At 58.9% G+C, this 21,742-nt stretch overlaps 1 protein-coding gene across 5 annotated transcripts in view; it reads left to right on the top strand.

The window, feature by feature from the left end:
- NOS3 (nitric oxide synthase 3) overlaps positions 1-21,742 on the top strand; it is a 25,078-nt gene continuing 3,336 nt past the window's right edge. The window contains exons 1-22 of one of the 5 annotated variants that reach the window (XM_008967939.5): positions 1-470; positions 1,714-1,825; positions 3,231-3,379; positions 3,590-3,752; positions 5,157-5,248; positions 5,339-5,480; positions 5,746-5,885; positions 5,990-6,164; positions 10,530-10,631; positions 11,262-11,456; positions 11,575-11,648; positions 12,020-12,164; positions 12,399-12,503; positions 16,570-16,637; positions 17,032-17,148; positions 17,245-17,419; positions 19,069-19,201; positions 19,328-19,406; positions 19,537-19,724; positions 20,254-20,426; positions 20,736-20,946; positions 21,038-21,125. In XM_008967939.5, the coding sequence (XP_008966187.3) occupies positions 4-470; positions 1,714-1,825; positions 3,231-3,379; positions 3,590-3,752; positions 5,157-5,248; positions 5,339-5,480; positions 5,746-5,885; positions 5,990-6,164; positions 10,530-10,631; positions 11,262-11,456; positions 11,575-11,648; positions 12,020-12,164; positions 12,399-12,503; positions 16,570-16,637; positions 17,032-17,148; positions 17,245-17,419; positions 19,069-19,201; positions 19,328-19,406; positions 19,537-19,724; positions 20,254-20,426; positions 20,736-20,946; positions 21,038-21,125 (3,293 nt within the window). In that variant the 5' untranslated portion in view covers positions 1-3. The other 4 variants (XM_034965243.2, XM_034965244.2, XM_034965246.3 and 1 more) reach the window with 4 other exon arrangements.

The raw sequence follows: 21,742 nt of genomic DNA on the forward strand, positions 1-21,742 counted from the left end.
CCAATGCCCCAGCCCCCACGCTGCAGCCCCAGGGCTCTGCTGGACACCTGGGCTCCCACTTATCAGCCTCAGTCCTCACAGCGGAACCCAGGCGTCCGGCCCCCCACCCTTCAGGCCAGCGGGCGTGGAGCTGAGGCTTTAGAGCCTCCCAGCCGGGCTTGTTCCTGTCCCATTGTGTATGGGACAGGGGCGGGGCGAGGGCCAGCACTGGAGAGCCCCCTCCCACTGCCCCCTCCTCTCGGTCCCCTCCCTCTTCCTAAGGAAAAGGCCAGGGCTCTGCTGGAGCAGGCAGCAGAGTGGACGCACAGTAACATGGGCAACTTGAAGAGCGTGGCCCAGGAGTCTGGGCCACCCTGCGGCCTGGGGCTGGGGCTGGGCCTTGGGCTGTGCGGCAAGCAGGGCCCAGCCACCCCGGCCCCTGAGCCCAGCCGGGCCCCAGCATCCCTACTCCCGCCAGCGCCAGAACACAGGTAAGGGCCAGGCAGCTAGGAGCAGGTGGGCAACAAGGGTGGTGTCAAGGCCTGAAGCCTGGGGCTGGGAAGGTCTGGAACTTGTAGCTGAGCCGGGAGGGCCAGGTCACAAATGCAAAAGGGCTATTGATGTGCATAGAACAGGACAGTCTGGGAGGCTCAGAAAGGAGACCAGGATCAGAGTCGGCAGGTGAAAGCTGGGAGTAAGGGTGCCAGCTATAGAATCTGGCCAGGGTTTGAATGCTGCTCTGCCGCCAGGAGCTGTTTGACTTTGAGCAAGTTACTTAATCTCTCTGAACCTCCATTTATATAAAACGAGATATGGCAATACTTACTCCATGGGGAAGTAAGTTTCTAGCTCACAGCAAGCCTTCAACAGCAGCGATGATTATTTAGCTGGAGAAGAAAGGAGCTGACAGCAGTGGTTACAGGAGAGTGAGAAAGTGGGGTCTCCCAGAAGAGGGAGAGAGTTGGGCAGGAAACTCAGGCCCTTGGGGTAAGCAGGCTGAGAAGACAGAGCCACCAGGCTTTTTTCCCCTGCTCCAGCCCCCTCTCCTCGTGGCTGTCACCCGAAAACTGGACCATGCAGTTCCCACAAGAGTCCTCCCGGGGGTAGAGGTCCCAGGAGGGAGGAAAGACCCGGAGGCCTGGTGGGGTGCCAGGCCGGGGGCAGGCTGGGGCTGCAGGCAGCTATGCAGGGAAGGCTGAGGGCCGGGGCCCTGCTGCTCAGGCGCACCCTTGGCCTGAGTCCCTCCCTTCCTCCCTGCCGCTGGTGGCTCTGGGAGGAAGTGATAAGGCCTGCGAGGCTTCCCTTCACACATGGGGCTGCTGTCAGGAGGGGTTGTGAGTGCGGAGGGAAATCAGAGCTGAGGAATCCCTGCAGGGCTTCCCTCCACTCAAGCACCAGGCTCTGTCCCCCTCAGGGTAGGGCTTATAGCAGCTTTGCGGGGGGTGGACACCCCATCCCCAGAAGAGGTGAGGTGGGCGCTGCAGATGGGATGCGAACTCAGCCTCGGGTCAGGGGCTCAGGAGCTCAGCACCAGCAGCCCCTGCAGCCCAGGACCCTGGTCTATAAACGGAGGCACAGCTCGCCTCTAGCTCCTAAGGCATGGGGAAAGCCAGAAGGCATGCGGCAGGTGGGCTGTGAGATCGCCAGTGCTGTAACAGGGGCCTCCGGGTGACATCTGGGGAGGCTGAAAGGAAACAAACCCTTCCTGATGACCCTATCCCTGGCTCCCAACAGCCCCCCGAGCTCCCCGCTAACCCAGCCCCCAGAGGGGCCCAAGTTCCCTCGTGTGAAGAACTGGGAGGTGGGGAGCATCACCTATGACACCCTCAGCGCCCAGGCGCAGCAGGTAAGGCCGGCATGCCCTGTCCCCATCGTCTCCAGGGAAAGGGTGGGTAAGGCCTGGCCTCAGATGGGGCCGGAGAGGGAAGCTCAACCCTTCTTTGAATTGGTCCCTTGTTTCCAAAAAGAGGAGAGGACTGGGAAGAACCAGAGGAGTTGAGGGACATGCACGGGACTTGGGTGACCCTCAGCCTCCAGCCTTACCCCCAACCCTGGCTCAAACTCTCCCCCATCCCACCCCTGCACCCCTCTCCCCCTCCCACCCCTGCACCCCTCCCATCCCACCTCTAAACCCCTCCTCCCTCTCCCCCGTCCCACCCCTAAACCCCTCCTCCCTGTCCCCCTCTAAACCCCTCCTCCCTCTCCCCATCCCACCCCTGCACCCTTCCTCCCTCTGCCCCCATCCCACGCCTGTACTCCTCCTCCCTCTCCCCCGTCACACCCCTGCACCCCTCCTCCCTCTCCCCATCCCATCCCTGCACCCCTCCTCCCTCTGCCCCATCCCACCCCTGCACCCCTCCTCCCTCTGCCCCCGTCCCACCCCTAAACCCCACCTCCCTCTGCCCCATCCAGCCCCTGCACCCCTCCTCCCTCTGTTCCTGTCCCACGCCTCCACCCCTCCTCCCTCTGCCCCGTCCCACCCTTGCACCCCTCCTCCCTCTTCCCCCGTCCCCTGCCTGCATTCCTCCTCCCTCTCCCTATCTCACCCCTGCACCCCTCCTCCCTCTCCCCATCCCACCCTGCACTCCCTCCCTCTCCAGCGTCCCAACCCTACACCCCTCCTCCCTCTGCCCCATTCCACCCCTGCACCCCCTCCTCCCTCTGCCCCGACCCACCCCTGCACCCCTCCTCCCTCTCCCCCATCCCACCCCTGCATCCCTCCTCCCTCTGCCCCGTCCCACCCCTGCACCCCTCCTCCCTCTCCCCCATCCCACCCCTAAACCCCTCCTCCCTCTCCCCTGTCCCATCCCTGCACCCTTCCTCCCTCTCCCCGTCCCATCCCTGCACTCCTACTCCCTCTCCCCCGTCCCATCCCTGCACCCCTCCTCCCTCTGCTCCCATCCCACCCCTGCACCCCTCCTCCCTCTGCCCCTACCCCACCCCTGCACCCCTCCTCCTCCCCATCCCACCTCTGCACCCCTCCTCCCTCTCCCCTCTCCCACCCCTGTACCCTTCCTCCTTCTCCCCGTCCCACCCCTGCACTTCTCCTCCCTCTCCCGCATCCCACCCCTGCACCCTTCCTCCCTCTCACCCATCCCACCCCTGCACCCTTCCTCCCTCTCCCCCATCCCACCGCTGCACCCCTCCTCCCTCTCCCCCTGTTCCACCCCTGCACCCCTCCTCCCTGCCCCCAACTCCCATCCCACCCCTGCACCCTGGCCTGTCCTGACCTTTGCACTCCCTCGACCCAGGATGGGCCCTGCACCCCAAGACGCTGCCTGGGCTCCCTGGTATTTCCACGGAAACTACAGGGCCGGCCCTCCCCCGGCCCCCCGGCCCCTGAGCAGCTGCTGAGTCAGGCCCGGGACTTCATCAACCAGTACTACAGCTCCATTAAGAGGTGACAGCTTCCCGGACGCCACAGCCTCCCTTGTCCCACTGAGGCCCCAGAAACCCCGTGACGACCTTCCCATGACCCACTCCCTTCCCAGATCCTAACACCACGTGGGCCCCTCCCGCCCTCCCCCAGCGCTTGCACAAAGCCTGGAGGAGGGCCTCCCTGTCCCACACAACTTCCTGCTTGTCCCCTTCCCACCCCTCTCCTCCCCAGGAGCGGCTCCCAGGCCCACGAACAGCGGCTTCAAGAGGTGGAAGCCGAGGTGGCAGCCACAGGCACCTACCAGCTTAGGGAGAGCGAGCTGGTGTTCGGGGCCAAGCAGGCCTGGCGCAACGCTCCCCGCTGCGTGGGCCGGATCCAGTGGGGGAAGCTGCAGGTGCGGCTGGCCAGCGACTGAGAGACCCGGGCGCTACCAAAAGGGGAGCAGGGTGGCGGGGCAGTTCCTAAGGCTTCCCGGGGGCTGGGAGGTCCCAAACTATGGGGGAGATCCTTGCCTTTTCCCTTAGAGACTGGAAAGGTAGGGGGACTGCCCCACCCTCAGCACCCAGGGGAACCTCAGCCCAGTAGTGAAGACCTGGTTATCAGGCCCTATGGTAGTGCCTTGGCTGGAGGAGGGGAAAGAAGTCTAGACCTGCTGCAGGGGTGAGGAAGTCTAGACCTGCTGCAGGGGTGAGGAAGTCTAGACCTGCTGCAGGGGTGAGGAAGTCTAGACCTGCTGCGGGGGTGAGGACAGCTGAGCAGAGCTTCCCTGGGCGGTGCTGTCAGTAGCAGGAGCAGCCTCCTGGAAAAGCCCTGGCTGCTGCTTCTCCCCCAAGAGAGAAGGCTTCTCCCGCCAGGCCAGTCCAGTGCAGCCCCTCACCCACACCCACTGCTACCCCAGTTCCCCTGCTTCGGCCCGCACCCTCCCTCACACCCCAGCCCACAGACTCGGGGCTGGCCTTGGTTACTGGAACGCCTGTGACCACAGCACTAAGAGAAGCAAGCTGCCCCATGGGGGACTTGGTCCCATGGCCTTGGCCTCCTTCACCATCACTGGCCGCCAAAGAGTTTGAAATAAAGCCACGTGCCCAGTGAATCCCAAAGGAACCTCAAATAAAATAAAAACAATCCTATCTGACACTTGCCTGACCCTCTAAGTCATTCAAAGCTTTAGCTCAACTTCGATCCATCTGAGCTGCCATAGTGGACCCCACTCAGAGCTGCGTCCCTCCCTTGACCCCAGGTTGGTCCCTGCCACTCCCCTGCCCCTGTCACTGACACATGTTTCCTCCTCCCTCAGGCAGGAGTGGGACCTCCCAGCCTCCTCCTGGGGCCTCCACTCAGAATGTCGGGATGAGCAGGGTCCTAGGAGGCCTCTGGTGCAGCCTTCCCTTCCCACCATCCATGTGCTCAAAGAGAATCACCCGTCCTTTCTTGAATGCCATGGATCATGGGGGATTTGCTGCCCACACTCCTAGGCGGCCTCTTAGACATCCGTTGGTGCCTAACCCAAGCATCAGTTTGGCAGAGGCTGAGTCCCTCCTCTGTACTGGATACCACGTCAGCTTCCGTAGGGATGGGGAGACACCTGGCCCAGGGAGGAGATGAGAAGCAGCCCGGATGGTGCTACATATGTCAGACAGCAGGGCAGGAAGGGATCAGTGTGGCTGCCAATGGTCAGGAGGGCGCCATGGAGTGAACCATGGCCCCTGCCTCCTCACCAGCAGCTCCTCTGGGGCTGATACTCAAGACCCCCCGTCTCTCTCCTCACCCTCCTCTCCCGCTGCCTCGGCTGGCTCAGGTGTTCGATGCCCGGGACTGCAGGTCTGCACAGGAAATGTTCACCTACATCTGCAACCACATCAAGTATGCCACCAACCGGGGCAACCTTCGGTGAGTGCCCCCCACCACGCCAGGCCCCAGCCTTCTTCCCCAAGGCAGGGAAGGCGGGGCTCTGACCAGCTCTTTCCCCATGCGTGCCAGCTCGGCCATCACAGTGTTCCCGCAGCGCTGCCCTGGCCGAGGAGACTTCCGAATCTGGAACAGCCAGCTGGTGCGCTACGCGGGCTACCGGCAGCAGGACGGCTCTGTGCGGGGGGACCCAGCCAACGTGGAGATCACCGAGGTGGGCACCGAGGGCCACCCATGAGGGTGTCCCCAAGGTGGAGAATGAGGAAACCAGTGGGAGAAGGCTCGGGGGATCCAGGCAGGAAGAGGGGAGCCTCGGTGAGATAAAGGATGAAAAACACCAAAGGAGGGGTGCCTGGGTGGTCACGGAGACCCAGCCAATGAGGGACCCTGGAGATGAAGGCAGGAGACAGTGGATGGAGGGGTCCCTGAGGAGGGCATGAGGCTCAGCCCCAGGCCCCCCTCTGGCCCACTCCCCACAGCTCTGCATTCAGCACGGCTGGACCCCAGGAAACGGTCGCTTCGACGTGCTGCCCCTGCTGCTGCAGGCCCCAGATGAGCCCCCAGAACTCTTCCTTCTGCCCCCCGAGCTGGTCCTTGAAGTGCCCCTGGAGCACCCCACGTGAGCACCAAAGGGATTGACTGGGTGGGATGGAGGGGGCCATCCCTGAGCCTCTCAAGAAGGGCCTGCAAGGGGGTGCTGATCCCACACCCCAACACCCCCAGGCTGGAGTGGTTTGCAGCCCTGGGCCTGCGCTGGTACGCCCTCCCAGCAGTGTCCAACATGCTGCTGGAAATTGGGGGCCTGGAGTTCCCCGCAGCCCCCTTCAGTGGCTGGTACATGAGCACTGAGATCGGCACGAGGAACCTGTGTGACCCTCACCGCTACAACATCCTGGAGGTGAGGTGCGGGATGGGGCTCGGGCACCGAACGCACCTGTCCAAGGCAGGAGTCTGGCTCTCACTCTATCCCCAAAATGCCAGCCACAGGGCCAATCAGAGCAGGTCCAGGGTTGCCTCCTAAATGGGAACTGAGGACAAGCTCTAGAACCACTGAAGCAAAGGGGTAGGGGGTGGCAGGGGTGTGTGTGGGGGTGTGAGTGGGTGAGTGTGAGAGTGTGGGTTTGTGGGGCGTGTGCAGTGGGTGAGTGTGAGTGTGGGCTTGTGGGGTGTGTAGTGGGTGTGAGACTGTGGGTTTGTAGGGGTGGGTGAGTGTGGGTGTGTGGGGGTAGGTGGGTGTGGGTTTGTGGGTGTGTATAGGCAGTGACTGTGAGACTGTGGGTTTGTGGGGGTAGGTGACTGTGGGTTTGTGGGGTGTGTAGGGGTGAGTGTGTGTGAGTTTGTAGGGGTAGGTGAGTGTGGGTTTGTGGGGTGTGTAGGGGGTGTGTGTGGGTTTGTAGGGGTAGGCGAGTATGGGTTTGTGGGGTGTGTAGGGGGTGTGTGTGGGTTTGTAGGGGTAGGCGAGTGTGGGTTTGTGGGGTGTGTAGGGAGTGTGTGTGGGTTTGTAGGGGTAGGCGAGTGTGGGTTTGTGGGGTGTGTAGGGGCGAGTGTGAGAGTGTGGGTGTGTGGGTGTGAGTGTGGATGTGTGTAGGCGGTGAGTGTGAAATTGTGGGTTTGTGGGGGTGGGTGGGTGTGAGTGTGTGGGTTTGTGGGTGGGTGTGGGTGTGAGTGGGTGGGTTTGTGGGTGGGTGGGTGTGAGTGGGTGGGTTTGTGGGTGGGTGTGGGTGTGAGTGTGTGGGTTTGTGGGTGGGTGTGGGTGTGAGTGTGTGGGTTTGTGGGTGGGTGTGGGTGTGAGTGGGTGGGTTTGTGGGTGGGTGGGTGTGAGTGGGTGGGTTTGTGGGTGGGTGTGGGTGTGAGTGGGTGGGTTTGTGGGTGGGTGTGGGTGTGAGTGTGTGGGTTTGTGGGGGTGGGTGGGTGTGAGTGTGTGGGTTTGTGGGTGGGTGTGGGTGTGAGTGTGTGGGTTTGTGGGGGTGGGTGGGTGTGAGTGTGTGGGTTTGTGGGTGGGTGGGTGTGAGTGTGTGGGTTTGTGGGTGGGTGTGGGTGTGAGTGTCTGGGTTTGTGGGGGTGGGTGTGGGTGTGAGTGTGTGGGTTTGTGGGTGGGTGTGGGTGTGAGTGTGTGGGTTTGTGGGTGGGTGGGTGTGAGTGTGTGGGTTTGTGGGTGGGTGTGGGTGTGAGTGTGTGGGTTTGTGGGTGGGTGTGGGTGTGAGTGTGTGGGTTTGTGGGTGGGTGGGTGTGAGTGTGTGGGTTTGTGGGTGGGTGTGGGTGTGAGTGGGTGGGTTTGTGGGTGGGTGGGTGTGAGTGGGTGGGTTTGTGGGTGGGTGTAGGTGTGAGTGGGTGGGTTTGTGGGTGGGTGGGTGTGAGTGGGTGGGTTTGTGGGTGGGTGGGTGTGAGTGGGTGGGTTTGTGGGTGGGTGGGTGTGAGTGTGTGGGTTTGTGGGTGGGTGGGTGTGAGTGGGTGGGTTTGTGGGTGGGTGGGTGTGAGTGTGTGGGTTTGTGGGTGTGGGTGTGAGTGTGTGGGTTTGTGGGTGGGTGGGTGTGAGTGTGTGGGTTTGTGGGTGGGTGTGGGTGTGAGTGTGTGGGTTTGTGGGTGGGTGGGTGTGAGTGTGTGGGTTTGTGGGTGGGTGTGGGTGTGAGTGTGTGGGTTTGTGGGTGGGTGTGGGTGTGAGTGGGTGGGTTTGTGGGTGGGTGGGTGTGAGTGTGTGGGTTTGTGGGTGGGTGTGGGTGTGAGTGTGTGGGTTTGTGGGTGGGTGTGGGTGTGAGTGGGTGGGTTTGTGGGTGGGTGGGTGTGAGTGGGTGGGTTTGTGGGTGGGTGGGTGTGAGTGTGTGGGTTTGTGGGTGGGTGGGTGTGAGTGTGTGGGTTTGTGGGTGTGGGTGTGAGTGTGTGGGTTTGTGGGTGGGTGGGTGTGAGTGTGTGGGTTTGTGGGTGTGGGTGTGAGTGTGTGGGTTTGTGGGTGGGTGGGTGTGAGTGTGTGGGTTTGTGGGTGGGTGTGGGTGTGAGTGTGTGGGTTTGTGGGTGGGTGGGTGTGAGTGTGTGGGTTTGTGGGTGGGTGTGGGTGTGAGTGTGTGGGTTTGTGGGTGGGTGTGGGTGTGAGTGTGTGGGTTTGTGGGTGGGTGGGTGTGAGTGGGTGGGTTTGTGGGTGGGTGTGGTGTGAGTGTGTGGGTTTGTGGGTGGGTGTGGGTGTGAGTGTGTGGGTTTGTGGGTGGGTGTGGGTGTGAGTGGGTGGGTTTGTGGCTGGGTGTGGGTGTGTGTGGGTTTGTGGGTGGGTGTGGGTGTGAGTGTGTGGGTTTGTGGGTGGGTGTGGGTGTGAGTGTGTGGGTTTGTGGGTGGGTGTGGGTGTGAGTGGGTGGGTTTGTGGGTTGGTGTAGGTGTGAGTGGGTGGGTTTGTGGGTGGGTGGGTGTGAGTGTGTGGGTTTGTGGGTGGGTGGGTGTGAGTGTGTGGGTTTGTGGGTGGGTGTGGGTGTGAGTGGGTGGGTTTGTGGGTGGGTGGGTGTGAGTGTGTGGGTTTGTGGGTGGGTGGGTGTGAGTGGGTGGGTTTGTGGGTGGGTGGGAGTGTGTGGGTTTGTGGGTGGGTGTGGGTGTGAGTGGGTGGGTTTGTGGGTGGGTGGGTGTGAGTGTGTGGGTTTGTGGGTGGGTGTGGGTGTGAGTGGGTGGGTGTGGGTGTGAGTGTGTGGGTTTGTGGGTGGGTGTGGGTGTGAGTGGGTGGGTGTGGGTGTGAGTGGGTGTGAGTGGGTGGGTGTGGGTGTGAGTGGGTGTGAGTGGGTGGGTGTGGGTGTGAGTGGGTGTGAGTGGGTGGGTGTGGGTGTGAGTGGGTGGGTGTGGGTGGGTGTGGGTGGGTGTGGGTGTGAGTGTGTGGGTTTGTGGGTGGGTGGGTGTGAGTGTGTGGGTTTGTGGGTGGGTGGGTGTGAGTGGGTGGGTTTGTGGGTGGGTGGGAGTGTGTGGGTTTGTGGGTGGGTGTGGGTGTGAGTGGGTGGGTTTGTGGGTGGGTGGGTGTGAGTGTGTGGGTTTGTGGGTGGGTGTGGGTGTGAGTGGGTGGGTGTGGGTGTGAGTGTGTGGGTTTGTGGGTGGGTGTGGGTGTGAGTGGGTGGGTGTGGGTGTGAGTGGGTGTGAGTGGGTGGGTGTGGGTGTGAGTGGGTGTGAGTGGGTGTGAGTGGGTGGGTGTGGGTGTGAGTGGGTGGGTGTGGGTGTGAGTGGGTGGGTGTGGGTGGGTGTGGGTGGGTGTGGGTGTGAGTGTGTGGGTTTGTGGGTGGGTGGGTGTGAGTGGGTGGGTTTGTGGGTGGGTGTGGGTGTGAGTGTGTGGGTTTGTGGGTGTGAGTGGGTGGGTGTGGGTGTGAGTGGGTGGGTGTGGGTTTGTGGGTGGGTGTGGGTGGGTGTGGGTGTGAGTGGGTGTGAGTGGGTGGGTGTGGGTGTGAGTGGGTGTGAGTGGGTGGGTGTGGGTGGGTGTGAGTGGGTGTGAGTGGGTGGGTGTGGGTGTGAGTGGGTGGGTTTGTGGGTGGGTGGGTGTGAGTGGGTGGGTTTGTGGGTGGGTGTGGGTGTGAGTGTGTGGGTTTGTGGGTGTGAGTGGGTGGGTTTGTGGGTGGGTGTGGGTGTGAGTGTGTGGGTTTGTGGGTGTGAGTGGGTGTGAGTGGGTGGGTGTGGGTGTGAGTGGGTGGGTGTGGGTGTGAGTGGGTGTGAGTGGGTGTGAGTGGGTGGGTGTGGGTGTGAGTGTGTGGGTTTGTGGGTGTGAGTGGGTGGGTGTGGGTGTGAGTGGGTGGGTGTGGGTTTGTGGGTGGGTGTGGGTGGGTGTGGGTGTGAGTGGGTGTGAGTGGGTGGGTGTGGGTGTGAGTGGGTGGGTGTGGGTGTGAGTGGGTGTGAGTGGGTGTGAGTGGGTGGGTGTGGGTGTGAGTGGGTGGGTGTGGGTGTGAGTGTGTAGGTGAGGGGGGCATGGGGATGGGTGTGAACGTGTAGTTGTTCTTTCAGGCATAGGACCCATAGCTCTAGAGCTTTCATCAGATTCTCAAAGGGGACCTTGACTGGGAAAAGGTTAAGACCATTTTAGAGATGAGAAATTAAAGCCTGGAGCTGAGGAGCGACTGGCCCAAAGTCCCTCTCTGCTCTGAGGTGCCTTCGCAGGCAAAAACCTGAACCAGCCCCCTAGGCAGCCAGGCCTCCCAATGGACACCACTCACCTCACTCCTTCCAGCCATGCACGGGAAACAGAGATAGTCTCCCCACCCCACCCCCGTGATCACCTCTGTCCCTACCGATGCCACACACCCTTCTGCCCCAGGATGTGGCTGTCTGCATGGACCTGGATACCCGGACAACCTCGTCCCTGTGGAAAGACAAGGCAGCAGTGGAAATCAACGTGGCCGTGCTGCACAGTTACCAGGTGCACAGGCCCAGACTGGCCAGGAAGGCAAAGGGTTTGCGTACGGGGGCAGCAGGGGCGGGGGATGGAGGAGAGGCAGCCATTTAGAAACTAGGGCACGATTTGGACAGGCAGAAGAAGTTCCGTAGTCCCAGTGCCATGGCGCACACTGGCCTGCAGTTCGGGGACAGGGCAGGTACTATTCCAGGCGCTGTCATCTGGTGGCTTACTGTGTGCCAGGGACCTTGCTGTTTACTGCATGCCCAGTCATGCTGATTCTCAGGGCATATTGGGTATTGCAGTTTGTGGGACCCGCTGGATCCTGGAAACAAATACCAGGATCAAGGGCACACCAGGAGTCGTAGTTTGAGGAAGCCGGGGCCTGCTGAGAATTTCTGTGGGCTATTTGGTTTGGGGACCAGGCATGCAGATGCTGGAGATTAGAGCTGCTGTTGCATGTTGAACCTGCAGCATGACCACGCGTGATGTGGTTTGGGGTGAGGGTGACATTGTGGTTTAAGGGGACACAGGGTGTGTTAGATATGGGGTAATCGAGGGCACATGTGGTTTGGGGTGACCGGAGTGGTGGAGGAAGAATGGGCGAGGTCTGTGGGTCTGGTTTGAGCCTCTCCCCCTCTCTCTCCCTTCCAGCTGGCCAAAGTCACCATCGTGGACCACCACGCCGCCACGGCCTCTTTCATGAAGCACCTGGAGAATGAGCAGAAGGCCAGGGGGGGCTGCCCTGCAGACTGGGCCTGGATCGTGCCCCCCATCTCGGGCAGCCTCACTCCTGTTTTCCATCAGGAGATGGTCAACTATTTCCTGTCCCCGGCCTTCCGCTACCAGGTGCCCACCCTAACTGGCTCTGCCAGCCTGGGCCCAGCTCTAATTCTAAGCAGCCCCTGGGGACCTCTAACCTTTCCTTTTCTTTACCTCCCCTCCCAACCCCATCATCTCTCTGCAGCCAGACCCCTGGAAGGGGAGTGCCGCCAAGGGCACCGGCATCACCAGGAAGAAGACCTTTAAAGAAGTGGCCAAGTGGGTCCCCTGGGGGCCCCGCTCTCCCCCACACACCCCGGGGGCCCCGCTCTCCCCCACACACCCGGGGGGCCCCGCTCTCCCCCACACACCCGGGGGGCCCCGCTCTCCCCCACACACCCCGGGGGCCCCGCTCTCCCCCACACACCCCGGGGGCCCCGCTCTCCCCCACACACCCCGGGGGCCCCGCTCTCCCCCACACACCCTGGGGGCCCCGCTCTCCCCCACACACCCTGGGGGACCCTGCCCCAGCAGTGTTCTGGGCCTACCACTCAGTATCCCAAAACCCTGTTGTGAGGGGGTTGGACCCTTGCCTGGGGAGGCCCTGCCTCTGTGCACCCGGGACACCCTCACACCTTCCTCTCCCGCAGCGCCGTGAAGATCTCCGCCTCGCTCATGGGCACGGTGATGGCGAAGCGAGTGAAGGCGACAATCTTGTATGGCTCCGAGACCGGCCGGGCCCAGAGCTACGCACAGCAGCTGGGGAGACTCTTCCGGAAGGCTTTTGATCCCCGGGTAGGGCTGAGCCCAGGGGAGCAGGGAGCTAGAAAGAGGGGGCTCTATCAGCATCTTCAGGGGTGCCCTGGAGGACAGGAAGTGTTACAAGTCAGGACTCATGAGGAACCCAGAACCACAGGTGTTCAGAGATCAAGTTGGGGCCTGAATCTTGCACTGCCAGGGAGGCCAGAGTGAGGAGGGCAGGGCCTCCGGGGGCCACAGCACCCAGGACATCTGTCTTCCCACCCACAGGTCCTGTGTATGGATGAGTATGACGTGGTGTCCCTCGAACACGAGACGCTGGTGCTGGTGGTAACCAGCACATTTGGGAATGGGGATCCCCCGGAGAATGGAGAGGTGAGAACTTCCAGGAAAGGGGCTGCTGGGAATGAGGAGAGACTCAGAATTGGAGTGACTGGGCAGGAACCTCTGCCCAACACACACACCCACACACACACACACATGCCAGGATGGAAAGGGAGATGCTAAGAGACCCCTGGAGCCTGAAACCCCACACAAGCTACACTCCCAGCCCACCCATGTGGCTGCCTCCCTGCAAGCACATTTGCTTAACTGCATCCCCAAGTCATTTCCATTATCAGTGCAAGTTTTTAATACAAGGAAGGCACATCCTGGCTGACCAAGAAGTTAGACTGTGCTCGGGCACTGACAAGAAAAACAGGGATACGTCACTGAGGGCGGCTTCTAGGATGCGGGTGATGTTTCTTAATGGGATACTGGTTACACAGGTGTGTTCAGTTTGTAAAAATCCACAGAGCTGTACATTTACAACATGTACAACACTATTCCAGCATTTTATTTTCTTTGTTTTATTTATTTTGAGAACCTATTTATGTTGCCCAGGCTGGCCTTGAACTCCTAGCCTCAAGAGATCCTCCTGCCGCAGGCTCTTTTTTCAAAAGAAGAAATTGAGCGCTGTTTAGATGCCAACATAGATTAAATAACTTCACTTTTTAAAAAGAAACACAAAGCTAGAGTACCATCATTGAATTCCTTCTCTTGCAAGCTTAGGTATCTCTGAGGTGCCCCAGGCTAGGCTCATTTCTGAGTCTTACCTGCTCCAGCTTCTAGGTGTTAAAGGCCTTATTAGCACTAAGTACTTCCTCAGTACTCTTTTTTCTTTTTTCCTTTGAGACAGGGTCTCACTTTGTGGCCCAGGCTGGAGTGCAGTAGTACAATCACGGCTCACTGCAGCCTCAACCTCCTAGACTCAAGCAATCCTCCCACTTCAACCTCCCAAGTAGTTGGGACCACAGGCGCATGCCATGATGCCTAGCTAATTTTTGTATTTTTTATAGAGATGGGGTTTCGCCATGTTGCCCAGGCTGGTCTCTAACTCCTGGGTTCAAGCAATCCACCTGCCTCGGCCTCCCAAAGTGCTGGGATTAGAGACGTGAGCCACTGCACCTGGCCCTCAGTATCTTAAGCAAGTTTGAATCTCGTGAAACCCTTTTTGCTGCCTTAGTGTCCGTTTCAGCCCTCATTCTGACCTAACTTTTAAAGAAAAATAGCACCAGCAATTGACTTTTTTTTAGCATAAAGGTGTATAGACACCCATATAACCTACAGCCTTCACAAGGCATAGCACATTTTCACCACCCTGGAAAGTTCCCTCATCAGTTCCTCACATGAATCCCTTCCCAGTCTGTCTCCCTGCCGGAAGTCTCTGTCACCACAGATTAGTTTCGCTTGCTCTAGAACGGCACCTAGATGGAAGCACGCGGTGTTGCGGCGTCTCCTGCTGAGGCTGTTTTTGAGGCGCACTCGTGTTGCTGCGTGACTCAGTATTGCACTCATTCTGCTGCTGAGTGCCGTTCATTGTGTGAATATCCCCAGTTTGTTTACCCATTCTCTTGTTGGTGACACTTGGGCTGTTTCCAGGTCGGGGCTATTATGAATAAACCTGTTATGAACATTCTTGTACCCGGCTTTTGTGGGCTTATGTTTTTATTTCTCTTGGGTAAATACCTAGGAGTAGAATTGGTAGGTCATAGGGTAGATGCATGTTTAATCTTTCACTTTTTAAAAAAATAAAACTGCCAGGCCAGGCACGGTGGCTCACGCCTGTGATCCCAGCACTTTGGGAGGCCCAGGTGGGTGGATCACTTGAGGTCAGAAGCTCAAGACCAGCCTGGCCAACATGGCAAAACCCTGTCTCTACTAAAAATACAAAAAGTAGCTGGGCATGGTGGTGCACGCCTATAGTCCTAGCTACTCAGGAGGCTAGGCGGGAGAATTGCTTGAACCTGGGAGGTGGAGGTTGCAGTGAGCCGAGATCACGCCACTGCACTCCAGCCTGGGTGACAGAGCAAGAATTCTACTCAAAATAAAATACAAATAAATAAAATAAAACTGTCAAACAGCAAAGCAAATTAAACTGCCCTTTAACATCTGTGCAGTTCAATGTATGTTAATTTTATCCCAAATTTTTAACAAATCTAGGAATACAGCTCACAGGAAGTGGGGTATATTCACTAAAAATAAGGAATATTTATAGCAAATTTGTTTGTAATACCCCACACTGGAAACAATTCAAATGACCATCGACAAATACTGATAAATTGTGGTATATTCAAGTGCCATATCACACTAAGTGTGAACGAAACACAACCACACACAACAGTGCAGGTGAATCTCAAAAAATGTGAAGAGAAAAAAAAGCCAGACCAAAGAATACATACTGTACTACAGGGTTCACTTTATATAAAGTTCAGAAACAGGCAGAACTAATCCACGGAGTTAGAAATTAGGAGAGGAGTTAGTCACTGGGATAGGGGTGGCAGTGACAGGAAGAAGGCACGAAGTTGGCTTCTAGGATGCGGGTAATGTTTCTTTGTTTGTTTTTGTTTTTGAGCTGGAGTCTCACTCTGTTGCCCAGGCTGGAGTGCAATGGCGTGATCTCGGCTCACTGCAACCTCCGCCTCCCCGGTTCAAGCGATTCTCCTGCCTCAGCCTCCCGAGTAGCTGGGATTACAGGTGCCCGCCACCATGGCCAGCTAATTTTTGTATTTTTAGTAGAGACGGGGTTTCACCATGTTGGCCAGGCTGGTCTTGAATCCCTGACCTCAGCCTCCCAAAGTGCTGGGATTACAGGTGTGAGCCACCACGCCCAGCCACGGGTAATGTTTCTCGATGGGATGCTGGTTGCACAGGTGTGTTCAGTTTGTGAAAACTTACAGAGTTGTACATTTACAACATGTGTGCACCTCTGGACTTGTGTTGCACGTTGACAAAACATTCAAAAATGAAATTCAAATCGTTCTTGCTAACTCTGGCGCACTTGGGAACCAGCACCCAGAGGCATCTGCAGTTGAGCACCAGATGCAGTTCCTTCCAGCTTCCTTCCCCCTGGGAGGTCCGCTTGATGCCGCTTCTTCATGGCAGCACAAACAAGGCCATGGTCTTCTGAGGAGGGCGACCTGCACAATGTCTGCTAGTGACCAGGGCACTGCTGAAGGAACTGAGAGTTTGTCCACCCATGAAATCCACTAAAACAGGAAAGATTTGCTCTAGCCGTTGTTAGCCAGGAGTGAGGAAAGAGCTGTGCCCTCCCCTGCAGCTGCGAGGACGATCTACCTGCCCCAACAAGTGGGGATTCAGCAACTCCACTTCTAAGGATTACCCAGCTGAAGCATTTAAAAGTGGGAGCAAGGCACACGTACAAGGGCGTTTGAGGGAGCACCTGTTCCCAGACCACCGAGCTGCCCTTCAGTCTCAGTGAAGTACAATGTAGCCACTAAAAAGACTGAGGTCATGTTTTGGAAAGTCCAGGCCGGAGGATCGCTTGAGCCCAGGAGTTCAAGGCCAGACTGAACAACACAGTGAGACTCCATCTCTTCAGAAAATTTAAAAATTAACCACGAGTGGTGGCACGCACCTATAGATCTAGCTACTAGGAAGGCAGAAAAATCCCTTAAGCCCAGGAGTTTGAGGTTACAGTGAATGATGATGGAGCCACTGCACCCCAACCTGGGCGACAGAGCAAGACCCATATCTAAAAACAATACTACTACTTACGTCAATATTGTTGTATTGACCTGGAGGGATGTCTGCAATAAATTATTGATTAAAACCAAGGAAGTACAGTATGGTACCACTTTTACTTAAAAAAAAACTATAAATATGCACATGCACGTAAGTTCAAGGAAAAAGGGCTGGAAGGTTAACACCTGTCAATGGCGCATATGCCCGGAGGGAAGATGGGGTGGTCTTTTGTCTTATCACTTTACACATTTCTGTAATGTCATTTTTCAAAAACATCAGATCGCTTTTGAGATTTTCAAAACAAATAAAAATTAAGTTACAAATCAATAATAATGAGGATCAGCTGGTACAGTTTTAAACTTCTATGTAGTTTGAAATGAAACAAAACTAACCCTGATGCAAACACTCCCCTCGCCAGAGCTTTGCAGCTGCCCTGATGGAGATGTCCGGCCCCTACAACAGCTCCCCTCGGCCGGAACAGCACAAGTGAGTTGGGTGAGAGTTTGGGGGAGCTGGGGGAGCTGATGCATTTGGAGACACAAACAGAAAGGGGGTCTGAAAAGCTCTCCCTCTGTGCCTCAAGTCGTTTTCCCACCAAAAGCCAGGGCTCCAGGATGCCCTCCATTCCAGGCTGGAATGGCAGTCCAGACCTGCCTGCTTCTGAGAGCCGGGACAGTCCTGAGGTCTTCAGAGATGGGGGTGTGGTGTGTCAGGGCCCCAGGCTCGGAACCCCAGGGATGCTGGCCCTCAGCCCCTCCCAAGGGCAGGGCCTTTCCTGTCCCAGAGGCAGAGACCCTGAAGCCGTCCCTGGGGCTGGGGCTGGGCCTAGCCTGTATCCCCAGGGCCCTGTGACAACCTTGTCTTTGTCCTCTCTTGCCAGGAGTTATAAGATCCGCTTCAACAGCATCTCCTGCTCAGACCCACTGGTGTCCTCTTGGCGGCGGAAGAGGAAGGAGTCCAGTAACACAGACAGTGCAGGGGCCCTGGGCACCCTCAGGTCAGGGCCTCACCAAGAGGGGTGCAACGGGTGGGCAAGCTGCCTGGGCAAACGTGGCCTGCAAAGGGAGCTCCAGTGACGACCCCTGCACCCCAGGTTCTGTGTGTTCGGGCTCGGCTCCCGGGCATACCCCCACTTCTGCGCCTTTGCTCGTGCGGTGGACACACGGCTGGAGGAACTGGGCGGGGAGCGGCTGCTGCAGCTGGGCCAGGGCGACGAGCTGTGCGGCCAGGAGGAGGCCTTCCGAGGCTGGGCCCAGGCTGCCTTCCAGGTGAGCCCAGCCCAGCCCCTGCTCTGACTCCTGCCACCTGGGATGCCTCCTCCTGCCTCACTCTGCCCTGATTCTGTTTGGTTCTTTGGTCCCTTCCTGTTCCTTCCAAAATCCACCCTCATCTCTCCATGGCATAGCCAGCTCTTCTGGGTCAGGGGCAGAGGATGACATGGCCCTGCCGACCACAGGGGTGCCTAGCCCAGGCAGAAGTGCAGCCGAAAGAGAGCAGGCAGGGCCCTGGCAGGAGGGAGCTTCAGCCAGGCACAGGCTGGGCCTCACAAGTGGGCGCACAAAGGGAGGGGGTGCAGGGCAGAGGACCCCACCCAGGATGGGCAGGATGGAGGGAGAAGGAAGGGACAGAGAGAAGGTCAGACAGAGGCAAGGGCTGAAGCTGAGGCCAGCACAGAAGCCACAGGAAGTCAGAGGCCAGACAGCCTGGGGCAGTCCCTGCACCGCAGAACTGGTCCCGGGCCAGGCAAGCAAGCACAGGGAGAGGTGGATCCCTGGGGGCTGTGGCTTTTTAAGCCTGGGCTTCCTCAGGGGCAGTGCTGCCTGTCTGGGGATCATGTCTGCAGTTGACAAGGGCTCGGTCTCCCCAGTGCCACACTGTTCAGGGCAGTGCTGCTGTCCCGGGGCCCAGGCTGGAGCTCAGCAGATTTGCCTTGATTGGAGGAGGAGGGCATCCTAGGAGGAGAGGGAGTGGGGGCTACCTCAGGGACGGGGAGGTCAGGCTGCAGAAACACATAGGCCCTGATTGGGAAGAAGGGAACGGAAAATAAGACTTAAAGAATTTAAACAAAAAGAGCCATTGCAGCGGGATGAGACCACATCATCAGGTTTTGGGAATAGGACTTTAGAGGCGTAGGATCCATTACAGCATCACCGAACCAGACGCAGGAAGGCTGAGCTAAGCAGAGCAGCAGCAGTGGAGATAGGAAGGAAGGGAGGGAGGGGGCCGAGGAAGGAAGGAAGAGATATAAGACTTCACACGCACCACAAAAGAAAGATTAACGGGACTTGGTGATATGAGGCTCAGCCAATCACGGGTGAGCCCTGCATTTCAAGCCTGGGACTGGCCCAGCAGTTTTCCAGCTGTGTGCCTGAGCAGGAGTAGACGGGATCCACACCCTCCCAGGGATCTGCCCCGTGGGGTCCCCTCTGCCGCCCGAATTGTGCGTCCCTTCCCAGGAGCACTTACTATCTGCACGCACTTTGTGGAAAGCTAAGGGCTTTACATAAAGTATCTCATTTAATCTTCACCAGAACACAATGAGGTGTAAAGATGGGGAAACTGAGGCATGTCACTGTAAGTACGGGATTCGGAATTTGAATGCAGGTCTGAACACACAGACGCCTTCACAGAGCTACCGTGTGCCAAGCACTATGCTTCTCGGATCACGGGATTAACACGCACCAGATAAGGAACGATGCACCAATCAGGACGTGCAGAGAAAGAGCCAGCCGGGTCCCTGGGCCCAGCGGCCAATCCATGAAATGGGCTGGCGGAAAAGGTGCTGTCGTTGGCGCCGGCCTCAGCCACTGGGGCTGCCGACCCCCCAGGAGCAAGACGCAGTGAAGCCACCCAGGCGCCTCACTAGGGCGACCCCTGGTGGCGGGAGGTCCTCAGCCCTCACCGGCCTGTCCCGCAGGCCGCCTGTGAGACCTTCTGTGTGGGAGAGGATGCCAAGGCCGCCGCCCGAGACATCTTCAGCCCCAAACGGAGCTGGAAGCGCCAGAGGTACCGGCTGAGCGCCCAGGCCGAGGGCCTGCAGTTGCTGCCAGGTGGGCCCTGCCCTCACCCTAACCCGGCTGGTTCTCTGAGGCCCCCACACCCCGGGACTAAAGCACTCTGGGGCCAGGCCCTGCTCCCTAGCTCAGGCTGCCTCATTTGCCCCTCCCCGCCCCCAGGTCTGATCCACGTGCACAGGCGGAAGATGTTCCAGGCTACAATCCGCTCAGTGGAAAACCTGCAAAGCAGCAAGTCCACGTGAGGACGACGGCTTTACCGCCCCCCCACCCCTGTCCTGAACACCCTGACCCTGGACCCTCCTCCTCCCACATTCTCCCGCCCCCACCCCTCTCTGACTCCCCATAAGTGCCCCTCTCCCCACCCCCAGGAGGGCCACCATCCTGGTGCGCCTGGACACCGGAGGCCAGGAGGGGCTGCAGTACCAGCCGGGGGACCACATAGGTGTCTGCCCGCCCAACCGGCCCGGCCTTGTGGAGGCGCTGCTGAGCCGCGTGGAGGACCCGCCGGCGCCCACTGAGCCCGTGGCAGTAGAGCAGCTGGAGAAGGGCAGCCCTGGTGAGGGGCAGCCTGGGATGCAACAGGGCACACCAGCCCCATGCCCAGCCCCACCCCCGGCCCCAGGCCTCCAGGAGCTCAGGACCCAACCCAGCGGGTGGCCACCTCCTCCACAGCTCAGCAGGCAGGCTCAGAGCTGGCTGTGCTGCCCACTGCTGGGCTGGCCTTGTTGCTGGACCATCCCCACACCCTCAAATGCACCCCCACCAAAAGGCTGTCCCCTCCCTCTGGGCTCCTCTCCAAGGCTCCCCTAGCAATCTAGCTTGCTCTGGAGCTGGCACTGGGGCTATTTGCTGCCACATCAATGCCTGGGTTTTATTTAAAATAAGGGGGTGGAGTCAGAGGCAGAGGAGCCCAGACCAACCCAGTCCGGCCAGGGGCCCCCAAACAATACACTGAGGCTACCTAGACAGGCCGACCCCGCTGCTCAAGGGCAGGCTCTCTAACAGTCACCAAAACACAAACATCGGCCCAGGTACTGCAGTCCTGCTGGGCCCTGTCCTCAGAGCTCCCTGTGCACTATCCCCAGGTGGCCCTCCCCCCGGCTGGGTGCGGGACCCCCGGCTGCCCCCGTGCACGCTGCGCCAGGCTCTCACCTTCTTCCTGGACATCACCTCCCCACCCAGCCCTCAGCTCTTGCGGCTGCTCAGCACCTTGGCAGAAGAGCCCAGGGAACAGCAGGAGCTGGAGGCCCTCAGCCAGGTTGGGGACCACCCCAATGAGGCACAGGGGCTAGAGAGAAGGGATGAGCTGGGGGGGCCCCAGTGGCAGGAAACCCCCATGCAAAGTCCCCCCTGGACTTTCTTCTCCCGGCCGACATACACTGGTGCTTTAAGACCCAGCTCCTCAGGGAGGAATTCATGGCTGGATTCTCCAGGTCTTAGAGAAAGCTCTATTGGCCTGAACTGAGCAGGGAGAAACCCTAAAGAGGCTCAGTGGGGGAGGGGTCAAGAAGGGAGGTTACTAGGAAGGGCTATGGGGCCTCCAACCCACTGCATCCTGCTCCCCCAGGATCCCCGACGCTACGAGGAGTGGAAGTGGTTCCGCTGCCCCACGCTGCTGGAGGTGCTGGAGCAGTTCCCGTCGGTGGCGCTGCCTGCCCCACTGCTCCTCACCCAGCTGCCTCTGCTCCAGCCCCGGTACTACTCAGTCAGCTCGGCACCCAGCACCCACCCAGGAGAGATCCACCTCACTGTAGCTGTGCTGGCATACAGGACTCAGGGTGAGGCAACGAGCAGGAGCAGGCCTGGCCACAGCAGGGTTGGGACCGGCCCCTCTCTGGCCCCTCACCGGCCTCTCCTTCCCACCCCCAGATGGGCTGGGCCCCCTGCACTATGGAGTCTGCTCCACGTGGCTAAGCCAGCTCAAGCCCGGAGACCCTGTGCCCTGCTTCATCCGGGGGTAAGTGAGATGGAGGACTTGGTGGGGAGCTGCCCAGGGTCAGGGTGGCAGCTTTGGTGAGGAGTGTCACTGGTGAGGGGTGTCACTGGAAACAGGAAGGAGCTCTGTAACATGTCAAGGGTGTGGTGTCATTAGGTCACTTCAGAACTCTGGCTAAGCTTTGGCTCTCTCATTCATTTAGACTCAGAGTTCTGCCCTGAAACTATAGCTCCCAGAGCCAGAGCTGGGATCAAACCGGCTGGCCCTGTGGCTTTCTGAAAGCTTCTGTGTTCCTCTCTATGTCCCTGGGCTGTCTGATGTTGGGCAGCATGGCACCTGGGAACTACAGTCACTAAATCCTCACTCAATCCAGGGAGAACTACTAGTTAGGGTTAAGACCACCCTTGGCCTTGGTGTCACCAAGGACTCAAAGAAGGTGAAGGTTTTGGTTTTTTTTTCCCCCAGAGATGGAGTCTTGCTCTGTCGCCCAGGCTGGAGTGCAGTGGTACGATCTCGGCTTACTGCAACCTCCGCCTCCCGGGTTCAAGAGATTCTCCTATGGCATGAACCTGGGAGGTGGAGCTTGCAGTGAGCCGAGATTGTGCCACTGCACTCCAGCCTGGGCGACAGAGCCAGAC

Source organism: Pan paniscus, chromosome 6 (assembly GCF_029289425.2).
Source record: "Pan paniscus chromosome 6, NHGRI_mPanPan1-v2.0_pri, whole genome shotgun sequence".
In the NCBI taxonomy this organism is placed as follows: domain Eukaryota; kingdom Metazoa; phylum Chordata; class Mammalia; order Primates; family Hominidae; genus Pan; species Pan paniscus.